At 39.9% G+C, this 25949-nt stretch overlaps 1 protein-coding gene across 1 annotated transcript in view; it reads right to left on the bottom strand.

The window, feature by feature from the left end:
* Nucleotides 1–23801, bottom strand: part of cacng3b (calcium channel, voltage-dependent, gamma subunit 3b) — a 35117-nt gene extending 11316 nt beyond the window's left edge. Inside the window, exon 1 of the mRNA XM_041975646.1 lies at nucleotides 22404–23801. Within this exon, the coding sequence (XP_041831580.1) occupies nucleotides 22404–22620 (217 nt within the window). The 5' untranslated portion in view covers nucleotides 22621–23801. The remainder of the gene's footprint in view (nucleotides 1–22403) is intronic.
* Nucleotides 23802–25949: the final 2148 nt, after the last annotated feature.

Below are 25949 nucleotides of genomic sequence, written 5' to 3'. Positions count from 1 at the left end.
AGGAATCAAAATGTGTCTCAGTTAAGTGTAATACAAGCAAAATGTAGCACTTTGGTGGTAATTTCCTGGTAGTAGAAGCCATTATCTCTGCCAGTGAAGTATCTAAAGTATCTGGGAGAACTGAAAGTCCTCACCATGCCCTGAAGCAAGGTTAATGTTTTTATTACACTGAATACATTTAATCCACTGAGGTCTGACTTCACTCAATGCTTCAAGGAACCTTGCATAACAGACCTACGCTCTGCTGTCATCACATATGTGATCTTTACATAAAAGTGATGGATGTGACTCTTGAGGGAGGCTGATTGGAAGCCATCATATTATGAATGATTGGCGCAAAATAAATGAACAGGATTCATTTTGTTGCCACTGTAATAATAAAAACCTGTCTCAATGTCTTAATGCCATGATGTTTTTCTGACATCAAACATAACTTCTACCAAGCAATGTGTAACAATAATAACAAAACAGTAAGCAACGTACAAGAAAGCAGCAACTGAGTGCTAAAAAACTAGTTTAAGTTTCTTGAAAGACATGGAAACTGAATGCAAAAATGTAATTTTAACCTAAAGTTACTTGAAGGTATAAGTCATCAAGGCTGGATTCATTCTTGACTCTCCCACTTGGCAGGTTGTGTCACCAACCCTTCCAACCTTCAAATGTAGACTTTTTGCCTGTTAAATGCTATGTAGCAGTAACAGTATAACTATGTAACAAAATGCTATTAACAGTGTTTCACCAAGAACTTACTCACAAATCAATTGAATAAACTTGTAATATTTCACATTTTGCTGTAAGATCTTGTTGGGAAATGTGGTTAGGATTTTAGTAACAGCACCACAACCTTCAAGCTCAATGCTCACTGCTTGCCCATCTTTATCTTCACATCAGGAGATACTGTATTACTAAAGTGAGTGAAAGTCTGCCTCAGTAAAAAACAAACCTCACATCCTCTGCTTAAATGCTACTCCAGCTAGTTTTTCATCTTTCTGGTTCTTATGATAGCCCTACATCAATTACAGTAATTAGTCAAAAAGACTAAACCATCTAAAACCAACTCATAAAAACAAGAGTTAAAACTTCAACCTGCATTTGTGGATTTCACGGTTCTCAGGGATTTCTGGAAGAGTTCCTGAGTTCATGCAGATATTTGTAAGTAGATAATCATGCCTGTTTTTAATTGCTACCTGAGGGCCCAAAGATCACAAGCACATAGTGTTGACCTTTGGCTTTTTCTCTAGCACACAGAGATTCCTTTTAATTCTCTCAATCTTTTGCTGATAATACACTTTAGATTGTGGGAACTTCAGAGTCTTTATGTCAAGGAATATTTTTCTAAAATTTTTCCACAAATTTTAGCTTCAGTTTATCGCAGATTTATGAACCTCTGCCCATCTTTAAATTTGAGTGGTTGTGCTTCCCTGAAATGCTCTTTTTATACCCAGTCATGTTATTGATCTGTTGCCAATTTACCTAATTAATTGTCTAATACTCGTTCAGCTGTTTTTGATTAGTGCCATTACTTTTTCAGTCTTTTGTTGCCTCTCTTTAAACTTTTTTTAAAATATGCTGCTGCCGTAAAATTCAAAATAAGCTAATATTTTCCATGAAATGGTAAAACGTCTGTTTCAACATCTGGAATGTTGTTTATATTCTGTTGTTTATACATGTTTGTGAGATTTGCCAGTCATTGCATTCTGTTATTTTCATTTTACCCAGTGTTTCACATTTCATGGATTTGAGGATGTAATAATGCTAATAATTCTAATAATACAAATGACATTGAATGTATCAGTGGATTACAATTTTAGGAGATCAAATGTGTCCACATCCTGTAAGAAGACATATTAAAAAACATAAAAAAACAGCACCGGGAAAGATCAACACGACAGATGATGTGAGACAGAGCTGTAGCCTTCAGGCTATGTATGGGAAACACTAATGAAAAGTCTTGTCAGGCCCAGCACGCAAACACAGACACACACTTGCAGAGTTAGCACAATAAGAACAAAAACACACGCAGTCACTTAACCACAAAAAAATGTACAAATATAAACCAAGTTTGTTAAAATGAAACATGAGCACCATCAATCATGCATGCTGCAATCATGCCGGCAAAAGCCTGTTTTATCTAGATTTTTTATGAGTGTATGTTTATGTGTGTATTTGTGTCGTATTGACTCTCCAACAAGCATACCATGTCTCATGCAGCGAGTGACTCATCCTCATCTTCTTCAACCCATCCACCAGTGTCCCTTGTGTGTGTGTGGTTATGAAATTGTTTGTGTGTTACGGACATGTGTGACTACCCTGTGTGTAGCCTCCCACCCATCATTCAGAACCATTCACACATGGTCAACACCACAGGGGCAATGAAAGACAACAGGACTGAGGTGGGATGAAGGGGGAGTTAAGAGAGGGAGAGATGAAGAAGGATGAAGAGAGAGGAAGTGCTGGTTGAAAGAGGTTTGGTGGTAAAAGGGCAGAGGAGAATTAGAGAGAAATTAGAGGATAGAGGACAAATGAATGACTCAACCTAATAGCTTCTTTGCACTTGAAGGGGCTCTTTCCAGTACCCACACTCAGAAAATCATTCATGAATTGACTCATCCAAGATCCAGCTTCAGCAGTCAGCAGATAGAAACTGAACTCTGACTAATAAGAGACTTTTTTTTATATCTTTATTATTAAAAAGTAATAATTTCTTATATGATTGCAAAGCTTTTGTGCAAAGCAAGGTTCCTACCACAGTTTGCTCCATTTTAAGTAATAATTTTCTTGTATATTATCAGTTTCTGTCACATTGTTATGGAGGAAATTTTGCCCCACTCTTCTTTACGATGTTGCTGTAGTTCATAGAGGCTCACAGGCATTTGTATATTCAAGCTCTCTGAAAGTCTCACCAATCAACTTGAGGCCTGGACATTGACCAGGTCAATGCAACACCTTGAATATTTGCTTTTTATAGTCATTCTGCTAAAGTTCTGTGGTTTTCTGTTCTTTCAATGACCCAGTTTCAGCCAAGCTTCAGCTGCCAGACAGATGGCCTCACATTTGGCTCTGGAATATTTTGGTATACAGAGTTCATGATCAAATCAAAGACTGCAAGGTGTTTAGGTTCGTTGGCTTCCAAACCATTAGCCCTCCACACCAGTTGCTGTGAGATGTTTGTCCTTGTGTTGTTTCATGTTACATGTTATTGAAGAGTGAAAGCAAACAGCTCAGTTCTGTTTATCTCAGTTTCTCTTTTGCTTAGTTTTAGGTACATGGTAAGTCTCAGGTGAGCGTAGTAACTTTAGCTGATTCTGTATCATCTGCCTGCATTGAACCTTGAAGAAGCGACGTTTGTGAGTAAATCTGACATGTTTCATGTTTGTGAATGAATTTTTGTGCATGTTGTCTTTATTAAGTATGTGGTAAGTTTAATAATAGCTCTCTGTGCTCACATATAGTAATCTACTTCATGATATTGAGCTAGTGTTTTTTTGTGTTTAATATCACTGCACATTGAAGGAACATTTTTTTTGTCTTTGCTTTAGAATCACAGGAAAGTTGGAAAAGCACTGTAAAAAAGCAAAATGATGATGAAGGTGAAGTGTCTGATCCCTAGCATAGGTTATGACGATATTCGTTGGCAGCTGTAGCAGACTGTCAGTGAATTCTGGGCTCCATGTATGGACAGGGGTATAGGTTCCTAGTAGAGGTCCATATATAGTGTTTTGTGTTTCCATATGCAAACCTATATAAAACCATGGGTACGAACGATTGCTGGGATAGAATACTGCTGGTATTCTGTTTGGCTTTCTAAACGCATGGTGCTGCGTGGACCCAACATCTTAAATTTGGTCTCTTCCGTTCAAAGGAAATTGTCTCAGATGTTTAGTTTGTTCAGACATAACTTTGTAAACCAAAGATAGGGTGCCTATTCTTTTTTTCTCGAAAACACCTTCTGAAAGGTAATACTTGTTCAGTCTTTTTCTAATTGTACTGTTATGAACGTTAACATTTAGCATGCTAACTGAAGCCTGTACAGTCTGAGATGTACCTCTTGGGTTTTTGTTGAGTTTTTCTTTGTTTGTTTGTTCAGCCTGACCTTGGGGGGAACTTGCTGGAACATCCACTGGGAAAACTGATGAATGAATTAAATGTTTTCCCTTGCAAATTATCTTTCTCACCTAAGAATGATGGGCTCCAAATAATTTGAAGATACCAGATTTGATGACACCTGTGAAAGCAATACATTGCTCAGATTTTTTTAGATAAATACGGACAGGGTGTAATATGTAATCTATTATTCTTCTTAATTTTAGGAAGTGGTAAGGGGCAAAATAATTTTCGATATCCACATGGATGAGGGAGGAGCACTTAGAGCACATTCAAGAATGTTAAGGCTCATCAATGATTAATACAATTCAAAATCCTACATAGATTACACTATTCAATTGTTACATAGAATATTCCCATAAGTATCTCCTCTGTGTGACAAATGTAAGTTCATGGAGGCTACTTTTGTCTCAATCTACAAGAGTAGCCTACTGGTGAAGCATTTTCCTATTTTTTCTCCAGGATGTTGAAAATCCAAATGCAACCAGGTCCTGTTATAATAATTTGGGAATAGCTGGTGAGCTTCAGAAACTAAAGTGCGCCACAAAAGCACCTTATAGCTAACATTATAGTAACAGAAAAAGAAAAAAAAAAACACTTTTCTGGAAAAAGAAAGTGATACCTTTCTTCAAACATTGGTTGACAGATCTGAGAGATACTCTTCATTTACAGCAAATAAGATCAATTTTAAACTGTTGGACTTTGTAAAATACCCCTGTACGCTTATCTTGGTAAATGGTAAATGGTCCGTATTTATATAGCGCTTTTCTGTACCAGGATACCCAAAGCGCTTTACAGTATACAGCACATTCACCCATTCACACACACATTCACACACTGATGGCGGAAGCTGCCATGCAAGGCGCTCGACCACGACCCATCAGGAGCAACTAGGGGTTCGGTGTCTTGCCCAAGGACACCTCGACATGAACACGACTTGGCCGAGGATCGAACCAGCAACCCTCGGGTTACAGGACGACCGCTCTACCTTGCTGAGCCACGCCGCCCCATCTTCACAGAGAAACCAAATAAAATGTATTTTATTTAATTGACAAATAAAAATAAGTGTGTAGTCTCTCCTTTGCACACTCCTTTTAATCCAGAGCTGTCCTATATTTTCTTGTGACCTTGTTGTTGGTTTAAAGTGCTTACCACAGGAACATTTGAACTTATATTCAGTAAACTGTCTCACTGTTTAATTTAGTTTATAAAAGGGGAAAGAAGCAGAAATATAGTACATATATACTATATTTATATGGTATATGGCAAGTCACACACTGTCTCTCTAAACAGTCTAATACTCTTTTAAATTTGATTATTGTTGTATGAGATATAATTTCATTGCTTATGTTGTTCCATAAATTAGCTCCATGGGTTGTTAGGATAATAAAGCTTTAAGTTTGTTCTTACTGTTTTTTTTTTGTTTTGCTTTGTTTTTATATACATAACCCTTGTAAACCATATTTGCATTCCCTCTCCTGAAACAACCACTATAAGAGGTGGTTGTAGCAAAGGAGGAACAACATTTCCCTACCAATCAAAAGGTCGGTAGTGCAGCTTCTCTTTGAGCAAGATGCTCAACCCAACTCTTTGCAATCCCTTTACCATTATTTAACCCATAAAATGGAAATGACTGTCATATGGCCCTTTTTGCTATTTCCTTGTTGTGTTTGATGCTAATGCAGTAAGAAGAGAATCTGTCTATCGAGCTATATAGTTTAACAGGGCGATATCGTTCTAGCAGAGCCACAGAAACTAACTGTAGCTGCAGCTGCTGCTGTTGGATGCATCAAGGTGCAATGTATCATCAATCAGAGCTGCCTGGTGTCAGGTGGTAGGGACATTCATTATACCTCCTGCTTCTTAAATTAAAGGATTTGTATTGAACCATCTTGATGTACTGAGCTCTAAACAGCTTCATGCGATGAAATACACATGAAGCACACACACAGACACACACACACACACACACACACACGCACATATACTCACACACCTGAACAGATTCATGACTATAGTGAATAGGCAGGAGGAGACACATAGATAGATGATTGCTTTTATTTCTCTCTCGGTGGGAGAGAATCTAAATCACAAATAGAGTAAACACAAATAAAAGCAGTCCTAGACATACACCAACACACATCTACTCAGACATTGAACACCTTCGTTAAAACACACTTCTGTCCTTGTATACATAATAATGTCTCTCCACTACCTTGTAGAAAACAAAGACTTTTGTTAAAAAAAAAAACCTTAACACACACAGTTATTAAGAGTGGTGTGTTGGGCCTCCAGGTCAGAGCACTAATCAATGTATGAGAGGCAAACATCCTAAAGTCATGCACAGACACACATGTATAGACACAATGTCAGGAGGGTGGAGAGAAGAAGACACTGATATACTGAGATACCTTCAGAACAGCCCTGCATGCACATTGATGAGGTCATACTACTGAAATGTCCCACTGTTTGCTGAATATAGACGGACAGGAGAGAGAGTTCATCCTCTAAAGATCCGTGTCCCTTCTTAGCCAAATAGGACAAAACAATGAGGACAAAACTCCCTTCCACCACTCTTTGTCATGGACTTTGATCCACATCCTCCTGTTCTACTCCTGGAATGAGGACAGAGTGAACAGAGCCGTAAAGCTCTGCTTTTACTCTCCACCTGTTTATAGACAGCAGCAAAAGGAAGTCTATGTCCAGCCGAGGTTGCTGCTTTATTACAAGAAGCAGCAGGAACCCCCCCAAAAACATTTGTAGGTTATGAAATGTCTCCATTGTGCTCATATTCTCCTAGTTAATAAATAGAAATGTTAAATAAAGTAGTGAAAACCAGGCTTATTCGTCTTCTTTTAATGCAATTTAATAAAGAGTTTTATCCTGATTGAATTCTTGATGGCATGTGAAATGTCTAACTCACCTTTATTACTATGTAAGCGTGCTTGAATTTCTAATCAGAATAATTTCTATCAGATTAAAGAAATATTTGTCTATGTAAACACAGATACCGGTATCTATGTGTGAGCAAAAATATAACACAAGACACAGTTTGTAACATTTTCATCCAAGCTAAGAATATAGTAGCTTAAGCCCGTGCCTCGGTCAAATCAATACTTGGATTTGTCACAACTTTCTTCAGCTAAATAAACAGTAAACTGAAACAACTGTAATTGGAAACAAACATCTGTGCCCAAATTGTCCAGCCCAGATGAATATCTAGAATAAAAGGACTGATGGCTCAACATCATTTGTTTGACTGTTTCTTCTGATTCATTGCAACCCCTTTGTTATACCTAATGTGTGAAAAGTGCTTTATAAATAAGTTTGCCTTCCCCTGTGATTTTATATGTTCAGACCCTATAAGTGTGTCAATCCAGCAACAGCCTCAAGGCTCAACTGTTTGTTCCTCTGTCCTTGAAATAAACATACCATGGCTACTTTTTTTAGCTTTCGGAGCATACAGCTTTAATATACAGCACACAAGCTTTTAATATATTATTTTTCAGGTATCATCCAACAGCTTGGAGGTGAACCTCTGCTTAAGGGATTGCTTTGTATGTTAGTTTAAGGTCTGGCATCCAAACTGTTTGGGGTGATACATAATTGGTTATGAATAAATAAAGAGTACTGAAATTAAACTAGATTACTTCTTAAGTAGAGGAAAAATTAGCTCTATGATATGCAAATTGAAAATATTTATCTCTCTGCGATATTAGCTTAAAATAACAAAACAGTAGAATGTGTTCTCCAATTTCCAATTTTTTTTCTTGTATTATGAGATTAGGTTATCTATCTATCTATCTATCTATCTATCTAGATAGATAGATAGATATAGATACATATATTTATGCGTTCCACACCCACACTTTTCCTGTCTTCTTTTTGTTTTGTTTTTTTTACTTATCCTGCATCTTGCACCAACGTATCTGGTCTAGTGACTCTCTGGTCACCTCTGTTTGTGGAGCATGCTTCCTCCCTCTCCTCTCATGTTGTTCCGTGAATCATGATGGCTGTCAGTGATCAGCTGATTGCCTTTTCTCTCTTGTTGTGTTTGTTTATCGTTCAGCTGAGAAGGGTAAGCTAGTTTTTAATGTTTCACACCATCACATATTTACCTAAAAGTATTGTTTTTGGCAGGACCTTCTCTAACACAGTAGTTGGCTGGTGGTAGACAGGGTTTGTACTTCAGCTTTGCAGGGGTGGGTCTAGAAAAGTTTTGATGGGGGGCCAGGCAGGCGCACTGGCCAGGAAAAGGGGGGCACAAATGAGACCTTTTTTAGGTCTAGATTTTAAAAAATATTGACCTGATTCTAACAACTAAAGTGATCATTTAATACAAAAAAGTGAATAAAATGTGTAAAACAAACAGCCAATGATAGAGTTTATCAACAAGTGTTTACTTTGGGTGATGCTGCTGTAGGACTTTTATCACTGCTACACAAACACTTACACTTCAACGATAAAATGAAAAATGTGTTTTTATCCAGTTCATCGGTTTTATCAAAGTTTCTTCATCAATGTTGGCTGTTTAACTTCAGTCTTCACATCTGATGGTTTTATAACAGAAATGATCACCATGGAGACGGTTGGTGAGATGATGATATATGATTTCTGAATCATGGTCTAGAACATGGTAGGCATGATGCAGAGCAACACATAGAAGTACATTACATGCTGCATTTACTAACCCTTGGACATCTGACGTTTACCTAACACTAAATATTTGTAACATCGGCTCGTTCTGTTGGTACAATACAGTAAAAATGGCCATATTTCAGGCATAGCTGCAAATGCTGACTATATATACAAACTTACATATAGAAAGTATGAACTCTCAAAAGAAATTATCACTACTAGACATGTAGCTGCTCAGTGATGATTCTAGGTCACTGTCACTGTCAGTCTCATGCATTGTCATTGTACTGCTTCAAAATGTGTAGGTAGTTGTGTGTTCACCTAAGTGTGCATGAGTCACATTTTTCCGAGCACTCGATTTTTTTTTCTTTTCTTGGCCTAAATGCTTTATCATCAAGTGAGTCAGTCGCTGTCACACAGACTTATGTCACATGTCATATCCAGCCTATGATCCTCTCACAGCTCGTTAACATAAACACACACAAACGTACATACAATTTTCATTCTTCTCCACATTCTTGGTCTGTCAGCTCCTCATTCTGTTTTCTTTCCCCCTCTGTCTCCCAGCCAATGTGCTGTGTGAATAAATATATTATATATATATTATTCCAGACTCATTATACCAGTGCCCTGAACTTCAAGAGTATTAGCCCTGCAAGGTGAGACGGTTTATTTGAACATCACTATGCTTTTTGGCTCCGGGCAGCTCCTTTAGAGGAAGTCAGAAATAGAGAAACACCACCTAAAACCTCTTGCAAAAATATAAACGAATAAGCCATTTTAGGGGAGATTTAGGTGTTATATATCTCTCATTGTTTTAGTCATTTGGACAAAACAAAAAAAGTTAAAAGCTAACTCTGCATAACTCTGCAATTACAAGTCATTAGGGAAAAAAATGTAACAGCATATGCAAATGGAGCAGTTGGTACAGATAAAAAAAAGGAAATATTAAATGCAAGGCACTCATGTGGCTTTCAGTACGGGCTAAGTACATGAGATTAATTAATACCACATGAGTTTGATAAATAACATCATTAAAATGGACATATATATTTGCCTCATTTGGCATGGGTTAGAGCGCTATAATATATTTTTGTCATTCACGTCATTGCTTCAAGAAGGTTTTAATTCATCAAACTTTCACTCTAAGCAGCACACCATTGAGTCTCTCCATTATGGGTTACTAAAATCTTAATTGTTAACTGATCAACTATCATTAAAAATGCAATTAATGCAGTAATCCCCTTTCTACCCATTAGCTTCTAGTCAGGCCATCCAGCTGGTCAAAGCTCTGACGATCAGCTCCCTTCATACTGAATCTAACCTCAGCCAAATTCTCCTTTTTCGCTTCTTTCACTGAATCATCTGGTAATGTTTAAATGCTTAAATCTGATTCAACATGTTGATTCAAGCTGACTATCAGCTTGGTGTGTCTGAGCTGCATATTTGCTGCTGGTAAGTAATCTCTTTTTTTAAATTAATAACTAACTAATGGACACATCTATGCACACACAGGGCAAATAAAGCACAAACATACATAGACAAAAATTTTATTTCATACAAACTCAGGCACACACAGTGGGGACAGCTATCAGGAGACATTTGCCTCATAAAGGTCAAGGTTGCCTGAGGGTGGCTGTAACTATAGCCACAGCAAGGTATTATGGGACACAGCAAATGGAGACCAGAGTCCAGTGTGCATAATTGTGTCTCTGTGTGTTTTATCTAAATCATATCCTCTGGTTTCTCCCACTGGGTTGGTGTGCTGCTTCTGTCACTTACAGTATGTATAATGTCAAATTAACATGACAAACAACAGCTACCTCTACAGAGTACTAATGTTTCTCATTTCTTTTATTCCACCTTTATATAGCCAAACACCTACATTGTTATAAGGTATTTTTATCATTTTGCCACTTTAAAAAGTTAACATTTTAAAAATGGAAGTAAAATACAAATATATTTGTGCTGTACAAGTCTTGTAAAATTACAGACGAGTAATGCATTGGTAGGCATAAACACTCAAAATAACTCGTTACAAAAAAGTGCCTAAAAACAAGGTTAAAAAGGAGACAAGCACAAACAACACTGTGAGCTCAGATACCCCCATGACTGTGACAACCTAGCCAAGAGGAGCCAGATGTTTGTCCTTGATCTACCCCTCACCCCACCCCACCCACCCACACACCCACACACATGCACACACACACACATACTAAAGTTAGAAGAAAAACATTCAGCCAAGAGTGATATGTTACACACTGATTGCTGTTAGTCAGAGATTAAAGGAAAGTATTTAAAATGGATGTAATCTGGGGGGCTAAGGGAAAAATATCTGGGGATATGACGTAGTATTTCCTTATCATGCGAAGCCTATCTTGCAATTTTTAGTGACTCATGATATGGGGACATATGTTTTTCTGGTTTCCAGGGTGAGCACGGGAATAAAAATGGTTAATGCTTTGCCTTTGTTCCTGAATGCACGTTTTATAAAACTTAATTTACAAACATTTAGTCCATTAGAACTACCAGTTCATTAAATATATATGCCTATATGCTATGCCAGTGTTTCTCAAGCGGGAATACATGTACCTCTGGGGGTACTTGGAGACACTTCGGGGGGTACGTGAGAAAGCAGACAGAGGGATAACTTTTCCATTTTTCCTACTTAATACGTCTGACTTCATGTGAATGCCTACTAAAACAAAGAAAAAATGTGGAGTTCTCATTATTTATAGATTATTATGTTGTTATTTTACTGGTCCGACCCTTTGGAGATCAGATTACGCTGCATGTGGCCCCTGAACTAAAATGTACATTGACACCCCTGGTTTAGAGGATATTTGGTTTAAAAAAAATGGGAACCACTGTACTATGCTATATTGGACTAGCATGACCATCAATCCAGTGTTGCTTTTGCCTTTTGATCCTCCTTTTAAGAAAATAAAGGACTAACAGACTAAATGTCTTTCACCCTAAATACAAATGATGCCTAATGGCAAACGAATGTTTGGCTGCATTCTTTGTACTCAGCTGTGTTTCTATATCTGCAGCCTTTAGCTCTGTATTAGATCTTTTGGATTCTTGAGCCAGAAGTGGGCATGTTTGGACTTAAAGTAGCCCTACGTAACTTTCTGACTTATTTTGATGGTGCACTTCACAAATTTTTTTTTCTGGATGTTTTACAGCTGAGTTTTGCTTTACAGTGCTGTGTCACATGCTAGCAACTGGATATCAACACACTGGGCTGTTTTGAACTCACACTGTAGCTGAAACAAAATGGAAGATTATTGGAGGAAGCAAGAAAAAGAGATCTCACGGTACAGGTAGGATGCTAGATGGATGTCAAATTAGCTGTTAGGGGGAGAAAAAATGTGCAAAGTTCAGTACTGCTGCTTTGAAACCTGACGTTTTCCCTGAGGGCTCTCTGAAGGGATTAATAAAGTATTTCTATTCTATTCTATTCTATTCTATTTATTATTATTTATTATATATTATTTTATCTAAATAGATATGCAGCTATCTATCATCTTTTTAATGTCTGCATTGATCAGGAGATCTTTTTTTTTTTTTTAATCACCGAGGATCTATTGGAGGAAGTTTTTTTTTCTTTTTTTTATAGCCAGCCCCAAGCTGTTAATGTTATTGCACTTAATTGGGCTTTTCATATATGAATCCACATCCAGACTAGGGTGACTATTGTTCCTTTTTTTTGTCTGAACATATGTTCTTGTCTTAGAGTTATGATGCTTGTTGATGCCTTTTTCCTATACTCTCCACCTCCAACTGTTAAAAAGCAGATGACCCCCCTTTCTGGTTCTGCTGGAGGATTTTCTTCCTGTTTAAAAAGAGTTTTTCGTTTCCAATGTTGCCTGCTGCCCTGTGCCTGCTCAGGAAAGGGAACTGATTAAAGAATAGATTTGATGCAATCCAATGGTTTCTATAGCAAGGCTTGAAAAAATGAATAGCTGGGCTGGAGAAAAACATGGAGAAAATAAAAATTTGACAGTTGCCCTGAAATGTGGCACATATGTGCCCAAATCTTGTTGTTTTACTGGGCAACAAATCACTTCCAATCACGTCTAAAAGCAGTCTAAGACATTTCTTGATTTTCTTTTGGTCTCAGACCCTGTTTCTATAGTTAACTTTTCCATACATAAAACATCTTCTTTTTGTTAAGTCAATAATAGTTTATATTTATGCTTTAAAAAAACTGTCACATCTTTCTACTTCATCATGTGCCTCTGAGAGTCATACAATTTGAGCTTAAGGTCATTATAGTTATTTTAATTAAAGGCCAGAGGTGTGTTTTTCTTGAGAGGACAATCTCCGTCCAATACAAGCTGTTTGTAATTAATGACATGTAGTCCAAAAGCTACATGTGAGTGAACACATGCGCTCAAAATTGAAATAGTTTTACCAACTAGATGAGAAGAGTGAGTGAGCGAGCGACTGGAAAGAAAGTTGAAAAGCAGAGCAAATTGGACTGCTTGTTTCCTCAGAGAGCCTCTGACAGCTCAGTCTTTTTTTCTCTGTCTCTACCTCTCTCACTCTCTCTGATTACCTCTTTGCAGGCGAAGGAAGGAGAGCGAAAAAGAAAGGAGAGAGAGAGAGAGAGAGAGAGAGAGAGAGAGAGAGAGAGAGAGAAGGGGAATAAATGGAAGAGGCTAGTTTCCACGGTGATGGCTGATGAAAGAGAACAGGGTAGGTTCTGCTCGGTTGCACACCTCTTCTCATTCTCCCTTCTTACCCCCTTTTCTCATTCAGTTCTTTCTCTAACACCGTGTCCTCCCACTCTATCACTTCCTCCAAAACATCTCTCTTTCCTTGTTTCAATTCTTCCCATCTCATCAGCCCTCTTTTACTTTACCTTGTTTCTCTTCTCACAGTCACAAAAGATCTGCTCAGCTCCTTCCACCCCCCCTCCACTTCATCTCTTCTTATTCTTTAACAGCTGCATACATGCTTGTTTTAGGCGGCTGTCCAGACTACCGCGGTAAAATAAAACAGGAACATTACACATGTATTGCAAGATACTGTTAGGTGTCACATTTAAAAACATAATGTGCCTTTTTTTCCTTTTCTCCCATCCTTCAGTACATTATAAAGCTGTAAATTTGGACTGACCTTGTGATTTAATTTGATTATGGCTCATCTGTTGATCCGCATGGGACCAATTACAAAAAAGGGTCCATGTTGGCCAATCAGAAGGCTCAGATTTTCATGTCTGGTAAATCCAAAAGATGGTACAACATGTAAAGGCAGAATCTTTCATGTGGACTGATAGCAATGATGTGATAACGTGTTATGACACCTTCATTCTTGAGTATAGTCGGTGACTAACTTTATAATTGTTAACAAGTAAATAGTCTTATCAACAAAGTTAGCGCCAGCACAATTTGGCTGCATTTACCATTGCTAAGTAAACAAAGGAGTTAATATTGTGATGCAAGCTACACAGATGGTGGAGTACAGGCACACAATAATGGCACAGGTGGTTAATCTGAAAATCTTCACCCCGGAAGGCGTTTTTAGGGCCTCAAAGCTGCATCTTTCTGCAGCCTCTCAATATAAAAGGTTGCATCTTTTTAGTATCAATGTCTGACCCATATCAATTCTGAAAATGAAATGAAAATGTCCAAGTCATTGGCACTTACTGTCCTATTTAAGATGTCTCCTCGCTCCAAAACACCTGCTTTAAATGATTTCATCAGCTTGTCACCCATTTGTTTTAACCAGGTGTGATGAAATAGGGAAACATTTAAAACATGCAGAACAGTGGGTGTCAAGGACCAGGTTTGTTAAACACTGCTGTACTTTAACTGGGCTTTTGTTTGGTTGTTCAGCGGAGGTAAAGTTGTTTCTGTGAGAATAAATTTCTGATGGAAGCAGATTATATTGCATCACTGGAGTCTTAAAAACCTTGAATTCTTTATGAGAAAATAACTTCACTGATCCTCAGCTTTGAGTTCTGTTAATTCTTGACTGATTAGTCAGACTGACAGTGCTTCTTGAGTCTGCAGAGTGAAAATGACTAATCTGCTTCCTTGAAATAGTTGCATTAACCAATCTACTGCAACACCAGGTGCAGCTTAAATAGTTTGTGCTTCCCAAGACGTTTATAAAATCCAACATGTCTGCTGTCAAAGCCATTTTTTATCATTTGTTGCTTGGTATTTCTTGGTGAGATCATTCATAACTATAACAGCATAACGTTAGTGCTACTTCGGTACCTATGTCTTCGTCTTTGGTGTTTTATGGCGAGTGGACATAATGTAGTGTTACAATGTAATTGTTCTGCTGAGGCCAGAAAATGACTACTTTACGAACTGTAGTTTTGTGTGTTTTATAAATTCCTTATAATGTGCTAACACTGAAGAATTGTTTATGCTGACACTGAGGTACATTACAAAAGTTAGCAATCATCCACACCCCTTGCATGGCTTTTTTTTGTGTGTGTGTGTGTAAAACGTCACTAAGTCTCAAATTCCACATCAAAAGTAATTACTTTTACCTGCAGAAGACCCAATTCTTTTTTTCTATCAACATGTAACACCATGGTTGGTAGTTTTGGCACCTAGATTATAGAATGAGCTGGCGCCTCACACTCCAGTATTTGAGTAATTGCCTGACCAGTTAGAATATTTTGTGGTATTTTAAAGAGAAGATAACAAGAGATGCTACAGTGATGCACTCTGTAAAACAAATAGTGTGCTTTTTATTGTCAAAACCTGTTCAATTTGACATTATGAAATAATCAACCTGTAAATGAGAATAACAGGGCTTCTATTTGGTTTATCGAGATGAGCTGGGCTAATGTCATCACATCTAGTTTGAAAGTAATTTCAGGTTCAGTAGGTATCTTACACTAGTAGTGCATTAACATTGAAAATTATGCTAGTCCAGGCTATAATGTTCAGCTCTAGCTTTGTCCTCCTTTTTTCTGTCCATCTCTCTTTCACATCCATCCATCCATGCATTTTCTTGAGCTTATCAGGAGTCGGGTCGCGGGGGCAGCTGCCTAAGCAGGGAAATCCAGATTTCCCTCTCCCCGGCCACATTCACCAGCTCGAGAGATGTAGTCCGTCCAGCGTGTCCTAGGTCTTCCCCCGAGGCCTCTTTCCGGTGGGACGTGCCCGGAACACCTCACCAGGTAGACGTCCAGGAGGCATCCTAACCAGATGCCCGAGCCACCTCATCTGGCTCCTCTCCATGTGGAGGAGCAGCAGCTCTACTCTGAGCCCCTCCCAGATCACCGAGCTTCTCACCCTATCTCTAAGGAAGAGACCGGTCACCCTGCGGAGAAAACTCATTTCCGCCGCTTGTCACTACCCACAGCTCGTGACCATAGGTGAGGGTAGGAACATAGATCGACCGGTAAATTGAAAGCTTTGCCTTTTGGCTCAGCTCCTTCTTCACCACGACAGACTGATGCAGAGTCCACATCACTGCAGACGCCACACCGATCCGCCTGTTGATCTCCTGCTCCATCCTTCCCTCACTCGTGAACAAGACCCCGGGATACGTGAACTCCTCCACTTGGGGCAGGACCCTATTGTAGACCCGGAGAGAGCACTTCACCCTTTTCCGGCTGAGGACCATGGTCTCAGACTTGGAGGTGCTGATTCTCATCCCAGCCGCTTCACTCTTGGCTGTGAATCGCTCCAGTGAGAGCTGAAGATCATGGCCCGACGAAGCCAACAGAACCACATCATCTGCAAAGAGCAGAAATCCAATCCTGAGGCCACCGAACTGGATCCCCTCAACATATCGGCTGTGCCTAGAAATTCTGTCCACGGTCGAATGCCTTCTCCAAGTCCACAAAGCGCATGTAGATTGGTTGGGCAAACTCCCATGCCCCCTCAAAGACCCTGAAGAGGGTGTAGAGCTGGCCCACTGTTCCATGACCATGACGAAAACCACACTGCTCCTCCTTAATCCGAGATTCGACTATCCGACAGACCCTCCTCTCCAGCACCCCTGAATAGACCTTACCTGGGAGGCTGAGGAGTGTGATCCCCCTGTAGTTGGAGAGGGGGACCACCACCCCAGTCTGCCAGTCCAGGGGAACTGTCCCCAATGTCCACGCGATGCTGCAGAGGCGTGTCAGCCAAGACAGCCCTGCAGCATCCAGAGCCTTAAGGAACTCGGGGCGGACCTCATCCACCCCCGGGGCATTTCCACCAAAGAGCTTTTTAACCACCTCAGCAACCTCAGCCCCAGATATAGGAGAGCCAGCACCTGCCACCCCAGACTCTGCTTCCTTATCAGAAGACGTGCTGCCGGATGGTGGACCAGAGTCTCCTCGAAGCTGTCCGGAAGCCATTCTCCATAGCCTCTCCAAACTCCTCCCATGCCTGAGTTTTTGCCTCTCTCTCACATCTTCACTTTATTTTCATCACCCCTTCTTGCCAGTCTCACATTATTTGCCCTCCCAAAGCTTAGTCAAACTGATATAGATAAAAATATAAAATTGAAATATGTGTAATAATAACATACAGAATATATTTACTATACATGAAGTTAATGAAACTTATTAAAAAATACACAAATTTGATCAATTTTTATAAATAAATCTTAAATAAAAATGTCTAAAATTTGATAAATCTCTCTCTCTCGCTAGCTCTCTCTCTTTCCATATATATATATATACATATATATATATATGTATATATATATATGTATATATATTTATACTGTATATATATATAAATATATTATAAAAAATAGCTATATGGAAATAAATAAAATAAGAAAATTATGTAAACATTTAACTAAATAAATCTGCACTTTTCTTCAGAAATTTTAAGTTGCTCATAATGTTTTTGCTCTTAAACTAAAATGCAAATTGCCACCCTGGCTTAGGGGTTACCTGGCTGAAAAGTTCCTCTACAGGGGGTAAAATGTTGAAAAAAGTTTGAGAACCACTGCCATAAACTGATTATTTTACATCATTTTCCATCCATTACAGTTTTTCTTAATTCTTTAGAGATTCCTTAAACCATTTCACCCCACATGTCATTTTCCATTTAAGTGCGGTTGAGCTCACCCCACATGTTGCTTTACTCTGACTTTACTCTGTTTGGCTGCATCCTCTGTTTTCCTGCCCCTCTTCATACCTCCTGCAGACAAAGATAAATGTTTGCAGGACTATCCCTGGTGCACAACATGAAACTTAAGAAGCTTTGTATTTTTCGCTCACAAAAAATTCCTCATACCTCCTCTCTTTCCTCCGTCTTTCAGGGGGCTGTCTTTATTCCAGACATGATGGAACACTTCACATCTTTAATTAATGTATATCTTACTATGCAGTGACCCTCTTTTCCACTCTGTCCTTCATTCCTCAGCCTCCATCTTCTGTCATTCTACTCATCTCGTTGAAGACACCGGAGTGATCATTTATTTGACCCATTTCTGTGATTTCTTTCTCTCTACCAGGTGATCATTTAGATTGCAAATGTGGTCAAACACACCTTGGAGATTCACTTGGAACAGAGGGCACACCGAGCTCATCCATCACTTTTTCACCCACCGCATCTCAACCTGTTTCCTCCCTGCTTCATTCATGAACATTCTGGTTTGTCTTCATTCATGCGTTGACTCTCCACCCCTTATTTTTCCAGTTATTTCCTGGCTTCCCTGTGCTCATTTATCACATCACCACAGTACACTTGCAGAGACAAACATTCACTCGGCATGCATTCATAGACAGTAATACATACAATGCAAACAGACCCTTTTTCAAACAAGGGCTAACTGCAAATGCCTGACAATAATAAGCTCCTCTGTTATCTGAATGCTGCATGTGTATCAAGTAAAAACAAACATATGAAACACAAAATCTAAGGAAATTTCTGTTTGGTGGATAATTTCTTTGTTGACTGCTTCTGGGCAATAAAATTTATACTGTTGGAAAGCCTGTTTATATTTTCATTGTTTTTAAAAGGAAAATGCGTGTGTGGGATGAGCAGCACAGTTGAGTATGTGGGTTGTGCCCATATACAAATCACCAAATCATCATTGCCAATGAAAACCAGTTGATTCTGCTATTGAATCTTGTTTGGTGTTGCTTACTGGATTGAATGAATGAAGTCTGAAGAAACAAGACATAATGGTATTTTTTTCAATTCATTCGTTTAACAAACAGGAGCTTTCATGCTGGTCACCAGTTTGGTCACACACTGCTGTGGGATGGTATCCCAGGGGTTGCTGAAGATCAACCAGGGTGGTTGTGTTGGTCACTCTGGTATGAACAGCACATCCAAGCTGATCCCACAAGTGTTCAGTGAGGTTGAGGTCTAGACTGCAGGCAGGCCATTCCATCCTCTCCACTCCGGATGTCCCAGACAATGAAGATATAGGCTTGCCACTGGTTACAGATTCTCATCTTATGTACCTCTGCACTGAGATTGCCTCCAGTGATGACAAGCCTTGTTTTTACAGTGATGCCACCCCACACCATCACACTTCCTCCACCAAAAGCTGTTAAGCTGTACATCAGTGCATAGCGTTCTCTGTATGTTCTCCACACTTTAATCCTACGATCCAACTAACCAGTGTAGTAAAGTTCATTCTCACAGGTGTTACTAATCAGACACCTGATTGTCAGCACCTGGGGTATCAGAAGCTCAAATCAATATCAAAGTCAATATCAAAATAAGCTGTTTAGCATTGGCAGCAAAGATTTGGCAAGTTTTTCATGGGTGCAACCTACATTCTCAACTCTGCTGCTCGTCCCATTGTCTTTACAGTTGTGGCTACATTTAAAATAGAAATAAATCAGCTTTCCAATACTATAAAATTCATGGCCATGAAGCATTTTTGCAACAAAGAAATAATACACCAAGCACCAATGTCCTTACTTGATGTGCTAAGTTTAGATGTGATTGTTGCATTAGTGTGTTGAATGCTTCCACCATCCCTAACATGAGAAACTGTGCTGGTCAGAGCTTCTTTTTCTTTAGCTCAGCTAGCTTCTGATGGTATATAAGCATTAAACTGGTCGACCCAGATCGTTTATTGAGATTATTTCATTTTCGTCCTACTTGGATCTGTTTACAAAAGCAAAACAGAACCTCAAATTATGCCCATTTTTCTGTCTGCGCAAAAGATTTCAAGATAAAACTACATACGCATAGGTGCTAGTCCAATTAGAGCTTATTTTCAGCTCATTTGATGGTTGAAAAAACTTTTCTCTGAAGAAATAACATGAATGAAAAAGCTTTTTTCCCCTTTGTCCTCACATTGTTGAACAAACTATTTCTTTGTAAAATGCATATGTGTGCTGCACAGCATGAACGAATGACTGCATTGTGCATTTATTCTAAGGACCCTGCATTTATGATGCTTCTTTACTCCCCTCTTTCTTTCTGTCTTTCTCTTTAAGAAACTCTCAAGCAGTGGGGGACGAATACAAGCTACAAATCCAGAAATCCACATCTTCTCAATTTATAAATAATAAAACCATGACAAGCAAGAACCTTGGAAGGATTAAATTGTTGAAAGGAAGGGCAGAAAAACAAAAGCTGTGACAGAACATACTCACTTTAGGTCTGTGGTCGTATAAGGTGTGCATGAGTGAGTATATGTGCATCTGTGTATCTTTGCATCTGCCACTTGTCAGTGTGTGCAAGTGCATGGATGTCTTTGTGTTAACTTTGTATTAATTTGTTCAATTACCAGTGTGCGTATTTGTAAGTGTGCATGTGTGAATGTAAATTAGGGCATGCTTTCCATATAAAATCTCATACCTAGACCATCTGGTCCTGTAATAGCCTTTTATGCCCCCCAGAATGAGATGGGTATGTCTGGCACACCACACACATACAGAAAAACAAAACAAATTCTCACACTGCTGTGGGGAACATGTATCTTTGAATCAAATGAGAATTTTTTATTATCCCTATATTTTACATAACTTTTCACATGACAAAAATTTGCATCAGACTAAAGAATGTGATAAAAATAAGTAATATCCTTAAAGAAATCTACATGAGAGGACTGATATCAGTTTTATTGGATGGTTTTTCATGAAATATTAGTTTTTGTGCCTTGCAGAGCTTAAGCCCTGATGATATTAGCAATCCTGGGGGAGATGTTAGTGTGCAGATGCTAGCATTTAGCACCATACCTCAGTGAAAGAGACAGAAATGTGGCTGTAGAATTTGGTTAGAGTGAACTTTAAAGCTGAAAATGGAGACAATTCGTCATATGAGGAAAACTTGGGTTTGGGGGGACAAAATGATGAGGATGTGGGATAAACACCCATGGTGGGATACTTGACTCTTTTAGCTGAGAAATGTCATCTGTGATGTGTGTTTTCTAAAACTGTAAAATGACTGTTTTACTCTGGCAAGAACCAACCTGATTAAAGCATTTTAAATGCATTTCTTTGACGAATCGGCCACAGTTCGTATTTAAAACAACCAGTGTGTTGATATCCAGTTGCTGGCATGTAACGTGGAGTGTAAAGTGAAACTCGGCATAACGAGAAACCCAGCTGTGACGGAACACAAAGTTGTGAAGGGCAGTTTCTCAACCTTGAGACGCTATAGGGCAACGATGGCTTCAGGAATGTACATAATAAATGTCATTGTGCCATAAAAAAGAGTCAGAAACATATATGTTTAAGGCCGGAAAGTTACATAGTACTACTTTAAAAAACAAAAAATGCAAAATAATGGCATGGACCAGTAATGATGACATTCATATAGATGAAACTACATCAGTGTTACATAAATAGTGTAACTGGCAGTATTATCAGCCAGGAATGACCTCATCTCCGTGTTAACATCAACTCACATGAGTTATTTGCTGAGTTCTTGTACTCAGTATAATCCCTACAGCTGATCTCTTCAAGTAACTAAAAACATCATCAGTGAAACATACCTGTGTGTTGCTGCTGTACATGATGTCCAGGTAGTCAGTAGGCTACAGAATAACCTAAGTTCCCCGTTTTAATGAACATCTATTATTTAGCAGCTGGTTGAATAGATTAGTTGTTATGACTGCTGGCAAAGTTTCTGGGTGTTTCAGAACTCCAGTGTCTTAATATTACTTCCCTTTGGAGATTTGTTGCTTGTGGAAGATGAAGTTGTTTTTGTGCAGGGAAAATTATGGAGGCCATGTCCGGGCCTCAGGAGCTCAGAGTTTTAACAAAGCCACATATACACATCTGTTTATTCTCAGTAGACATTGTTTGTGATAACAGTGGACTGCAGCTGTTTGTTTGCATAATAAACAGGTGGTTTTTAGAACTTGCATCCCCATTTCCGATTGCAACTGAATGCTGCCCTGCCCTTATTTGTGCTATCTGGACTCTCTGCAGGATCCTAATAACACTGCTGCATGCTTTTTTGTGGACTGTTCGATCCCCCACATCTATTCAACTGTGTTCAGTTCAGGGATGAGAGGGTGGAGTCAGGAAAATCTGAATTATAGGGTGCTGTCACACTCATACAGGCAACAACAGAAGAAGAAAAAAAAACACTCTAGGCCAAGTAATATTCCTCTGATATGAGATAGTGGCAGACAGCAGGGGAGACAGTGTGTGTGTGTGGAGAAAGACCCATCCATGCACGCGCACACACTCACCCAAGGCAGACACTGGAGACAGCTCTGACAGTGAGACAGGCGGCCAGTCAGTCAGACTGATCACGTACCTTCCAGACAGCAGGTTCGCCAGAGGCCGGAGTGCGTCATCACCTCTTCGTTCTTGCGGCTCGTGTCATTGTCGCCGCTGCTCTTCACGCGACAGACCCCGCGCGAGTATAGCCAGTAGTCGGTACCGACGGCGATGGTCATGAGGCTGAAGGCGGCAAACGCGCCCACCGTCGTCACGAGCATCTGGACGCCGCGGTCACACATCAGCATCTTCATATAGGCGGCTCCTGTGTGCCTTAATCTTCTTTTTTTTCTCCCCTCTTTGTAGATTCACCCTTTTATTTCCTTAATATCCCGCGAGACTTGGAGACTCAGAGTGAATAGTTGAGCGGAAAAGCACTCCACAGAAATGAAGAAAAAAAACTGGAATTTCTAGTCAGAGGTGGTTGTTATTGGGAGCATCGGCAGGAGGAAAAAAAAATTGTTTTTGGCTGCCTTGTTCGCTGAGTTGACAGGACGCTTGAAGCAAAGGGCGGGAAGGTGGGAGGCTGGCACGTCACTTTCTCACGCATCAAAAACCGGTTTTCACCACCACCATCTTCATATACACGCGCGTGCACACACACACGCCAGAGGATTAGCGACCACCGGTTGTCCCCCAACTACTCGACGCTGCCCACACTCGATCAGAGCGGAGGGTGCCACATTCTGCCTCCGCTCCCCTCCAGCTTTTCATGTGTCCCGGTTAATAAGGCGAGCAGAGTTACCGGAGAGCTCTTCGTCCTTTCTTCTTCTTTTGCTTTCTCTCCTTCCCTTCGTACTTCTACCGCTGCTTATTTAGTTGTGTACCGTTAACAGCCAAGACTCCATCTTTAAAGCAACAAGCAAATGAAAGAGGGTTCGTTTGTTTTCCGTACTGATATCTCCGCGCAGCATGAATGATTGTGCTTTAACAAAAGCACTACAGTTCAAGTGGCTTGCCCCTAACTCACCTCAGGATTTCTTGCCCGTTGAAAGGTCTCCTCTTCTGACAATTCCTCCTTCTAATACGAGGCTGCCTGTGGAGGAATAAACGTCAGCCGTTTTCCTTTCCGAGTCACTGAATGAATGAACCATGAATAAAGCCCATGCCTTAGCTATGGGGTCGACGATGGCCGAGATCCGTCGTGTGGTTTCCACTCCGGTTGTTGACTCACCGACATGTTTTTTCTCTCCTGCGATTATCAAAGTACAGGGGAAAGAAACTGCTCCGAAACTGATCATGTAGGGTTTTCTGCAGTGTTTGGGTTGAATGGGCTTTGAAGAAGTACCAAAAATAGTAACAAAAAATGTTCTTTCCAAAATATTCTCTTTTTTTAAAAAATGATGTTGAACAGCAAGCGGAACAAAAAACGGACGACAACACCCTTGATTGTGGAGCTAATATGACAGTTACACCCGCCTGGGTTTGCTCCCGAGAAACGTGCCCCTTGGTGCCAATAAAAAAAAGGGGAAAATATGACAGCCGTTGCCTCCCCTTCTCCTCCTCCACCACTCCTTCTCCTCCTCTCTGTCCAACCAACACAAACTAAAATTAACCGCGCGTCTTCCCAAACTCCGCCTGCGGCCTCAACACTCAGCTCGGATTGGGCTCCTGGGTGACAGCGCCCTTCAGGAGCTAATCAGTGCTGCAGGGCCCGCCCACCGCCGCAACACCGCCTGTATAAATACCAAGGGCCCGGGATCAGAGAGCATTTGGAACTCCAGTGAAGATGCCTATCTTAGGAGAGATGCGGTATCACTGTCCAGTCAATGGAGAGTGTCTCACAAATGTAACTGGGTTGTTATCAGATATTCAACCACTGTCCACACAAAAGTTTTGCTCATAGCTGATTTGATTATTTGTGCTCCAAGTTGCTCTAAATGCACTTTTGTGGTTTCCAACCCTTTCTGAATCAGCTACGGGAGCTGTCCCTGGTGCTGAATGGGGCGCTGTCCTTGGTTCTTCATTCAAAACAGCGACAGTCAACCTTCTGGTCGTCGGTTCTCATCTCGCCTCCGCCTGCGCGGCGCCAGCAGCTCCTGCACCGCACTGATTACTGTGGTTAGATGAGAGGACGACTAGCAAGTGATGCATGGAGAATCGCACCCGGGAGAGAAGCAGAGACGCCACTTAAAGAGCCACAGACCGTTTTTAATGATTCCTCTCCAGTAAAAGCCTCCACACAAGGCAATCTTCATTTCATACCGCGCTTACGCGCTAGAGCGTGCGCGCGTGAGATTTGGATGCACAGCTGCCAGAGCAACTGTACGTCTGTTTATGTATGTGTTCACGTGACTATGGTTGTTTGCCTCTGTGGAAACCCAGTAGTTGAACAGATCTGCTCTAAAGGTATTGGCTCTTTAAATGGTAACAAATGGAAGCATGGGGAGCAAAGGAAGGATGACATTACTGCAGGAACCACTAATGCATCCATCACCGCTCTCTCATTGTTATTTGGATATTTTTATTCATTGGTTGGCTTTTTGTCTGACGTCATTCTTATGCATGCACCAATTTGCATTTTACCAAGAAACTTAAATGCCCATCCTTTAATGTACAGATGACCACCCAAATACATTTTTTTAAACTGAAGTTAAATTGGCTGATTTATGACTGAAACTGACTTAAAGATGGGGCGAGTGATGAGGTGACAACCAGGAAGTGTGTACTTGGTGAAACTGATGATTTTTGCACTGATTATAAGGGAAACAGGAAATAAAATAATAAAAAATTAGAGGATAAAGTAAAGGATTACACATTAATAAATGCAGCAACAGATCAACAGAGAGTGTAGTGACAGGTCCTATTATTCCTCTCACTTGCTCTTCTGTGTGGCTGTTTATTTGTGTCTCTGTGTGTAAGAGTGTGTGTGGGAGTGTGTGTCCGAGGCCCTTACTTCCTGCGTTATCTCACAAGAAGATTCATTAACATACAAATGACTTCAGTAGGAGAAGCACAGGGTTACACCTTTGGTAAGGGACAGAATGGTGAAGGAAGGAGCCAGAGAAGAATCACGGTGCAGGAGGAGCGGAGAAAGGAAAAAGAGAGGATGGGACTTACTGTAAATGTTGGAGAGATAAGGTGGAAAAAATGAATAGAGGAAAGACATATGGGAAACACTGATGGAGGCAAAAAGGGAAAAGGGTTTAAAGAGACAGAAGGCGAAATGAAAGGATGGACAAAAGCAAGATAATAACATGTTGCAAATTACACGTGTGTTGTCATAATTACATTAGTTTTCTCTGTTGATTGAAGTGGTACTCTTTGTTTTGGGGGACGGGGCATGTACCTTATAGAAATACAAGGAAATTTCTGTTAAGGTTAAGAGCAGATTGCTCTGTTGGTAACATGCATGATAAATAAATAAACATGGGTGTATTGTGCTTCTAGTCAGTGATGCCTTTTCAAATTTCCAGCCAAGACCATGATATTTCCCTAACCTTCAACACATGTCCTGAGTGTGTAAACACTACCATGAACGCCTTCAGTCATTCTTTAGGTCCCATGAGAATGTAAATTAGAAATTAATTAGATATACAATAAATATTTAATAGCAGCATTATGTTAAATGTATTGATAAGAG

Source organism: Melanotaenia boesemani, chromosome 2, assembly GCF_017639745.1.
Source record: "Melanotaenia boesemani isolate fMelBoe1 chromosome 2, fMelBoe1.pri, whole genome shotgun sequence".
NCBI classification, from domain to species: Eukaryota; Metazoa; Chordata; class Actinopteri; order Atheriniformes; family Melanotaeniidae; genus Melanotaenia; species Melanotaenia boesemani.
Note: the sequence above shows the minus strand (reverse complement) of the source record. Positions and strands in the feature narration are given on the sequence as shown.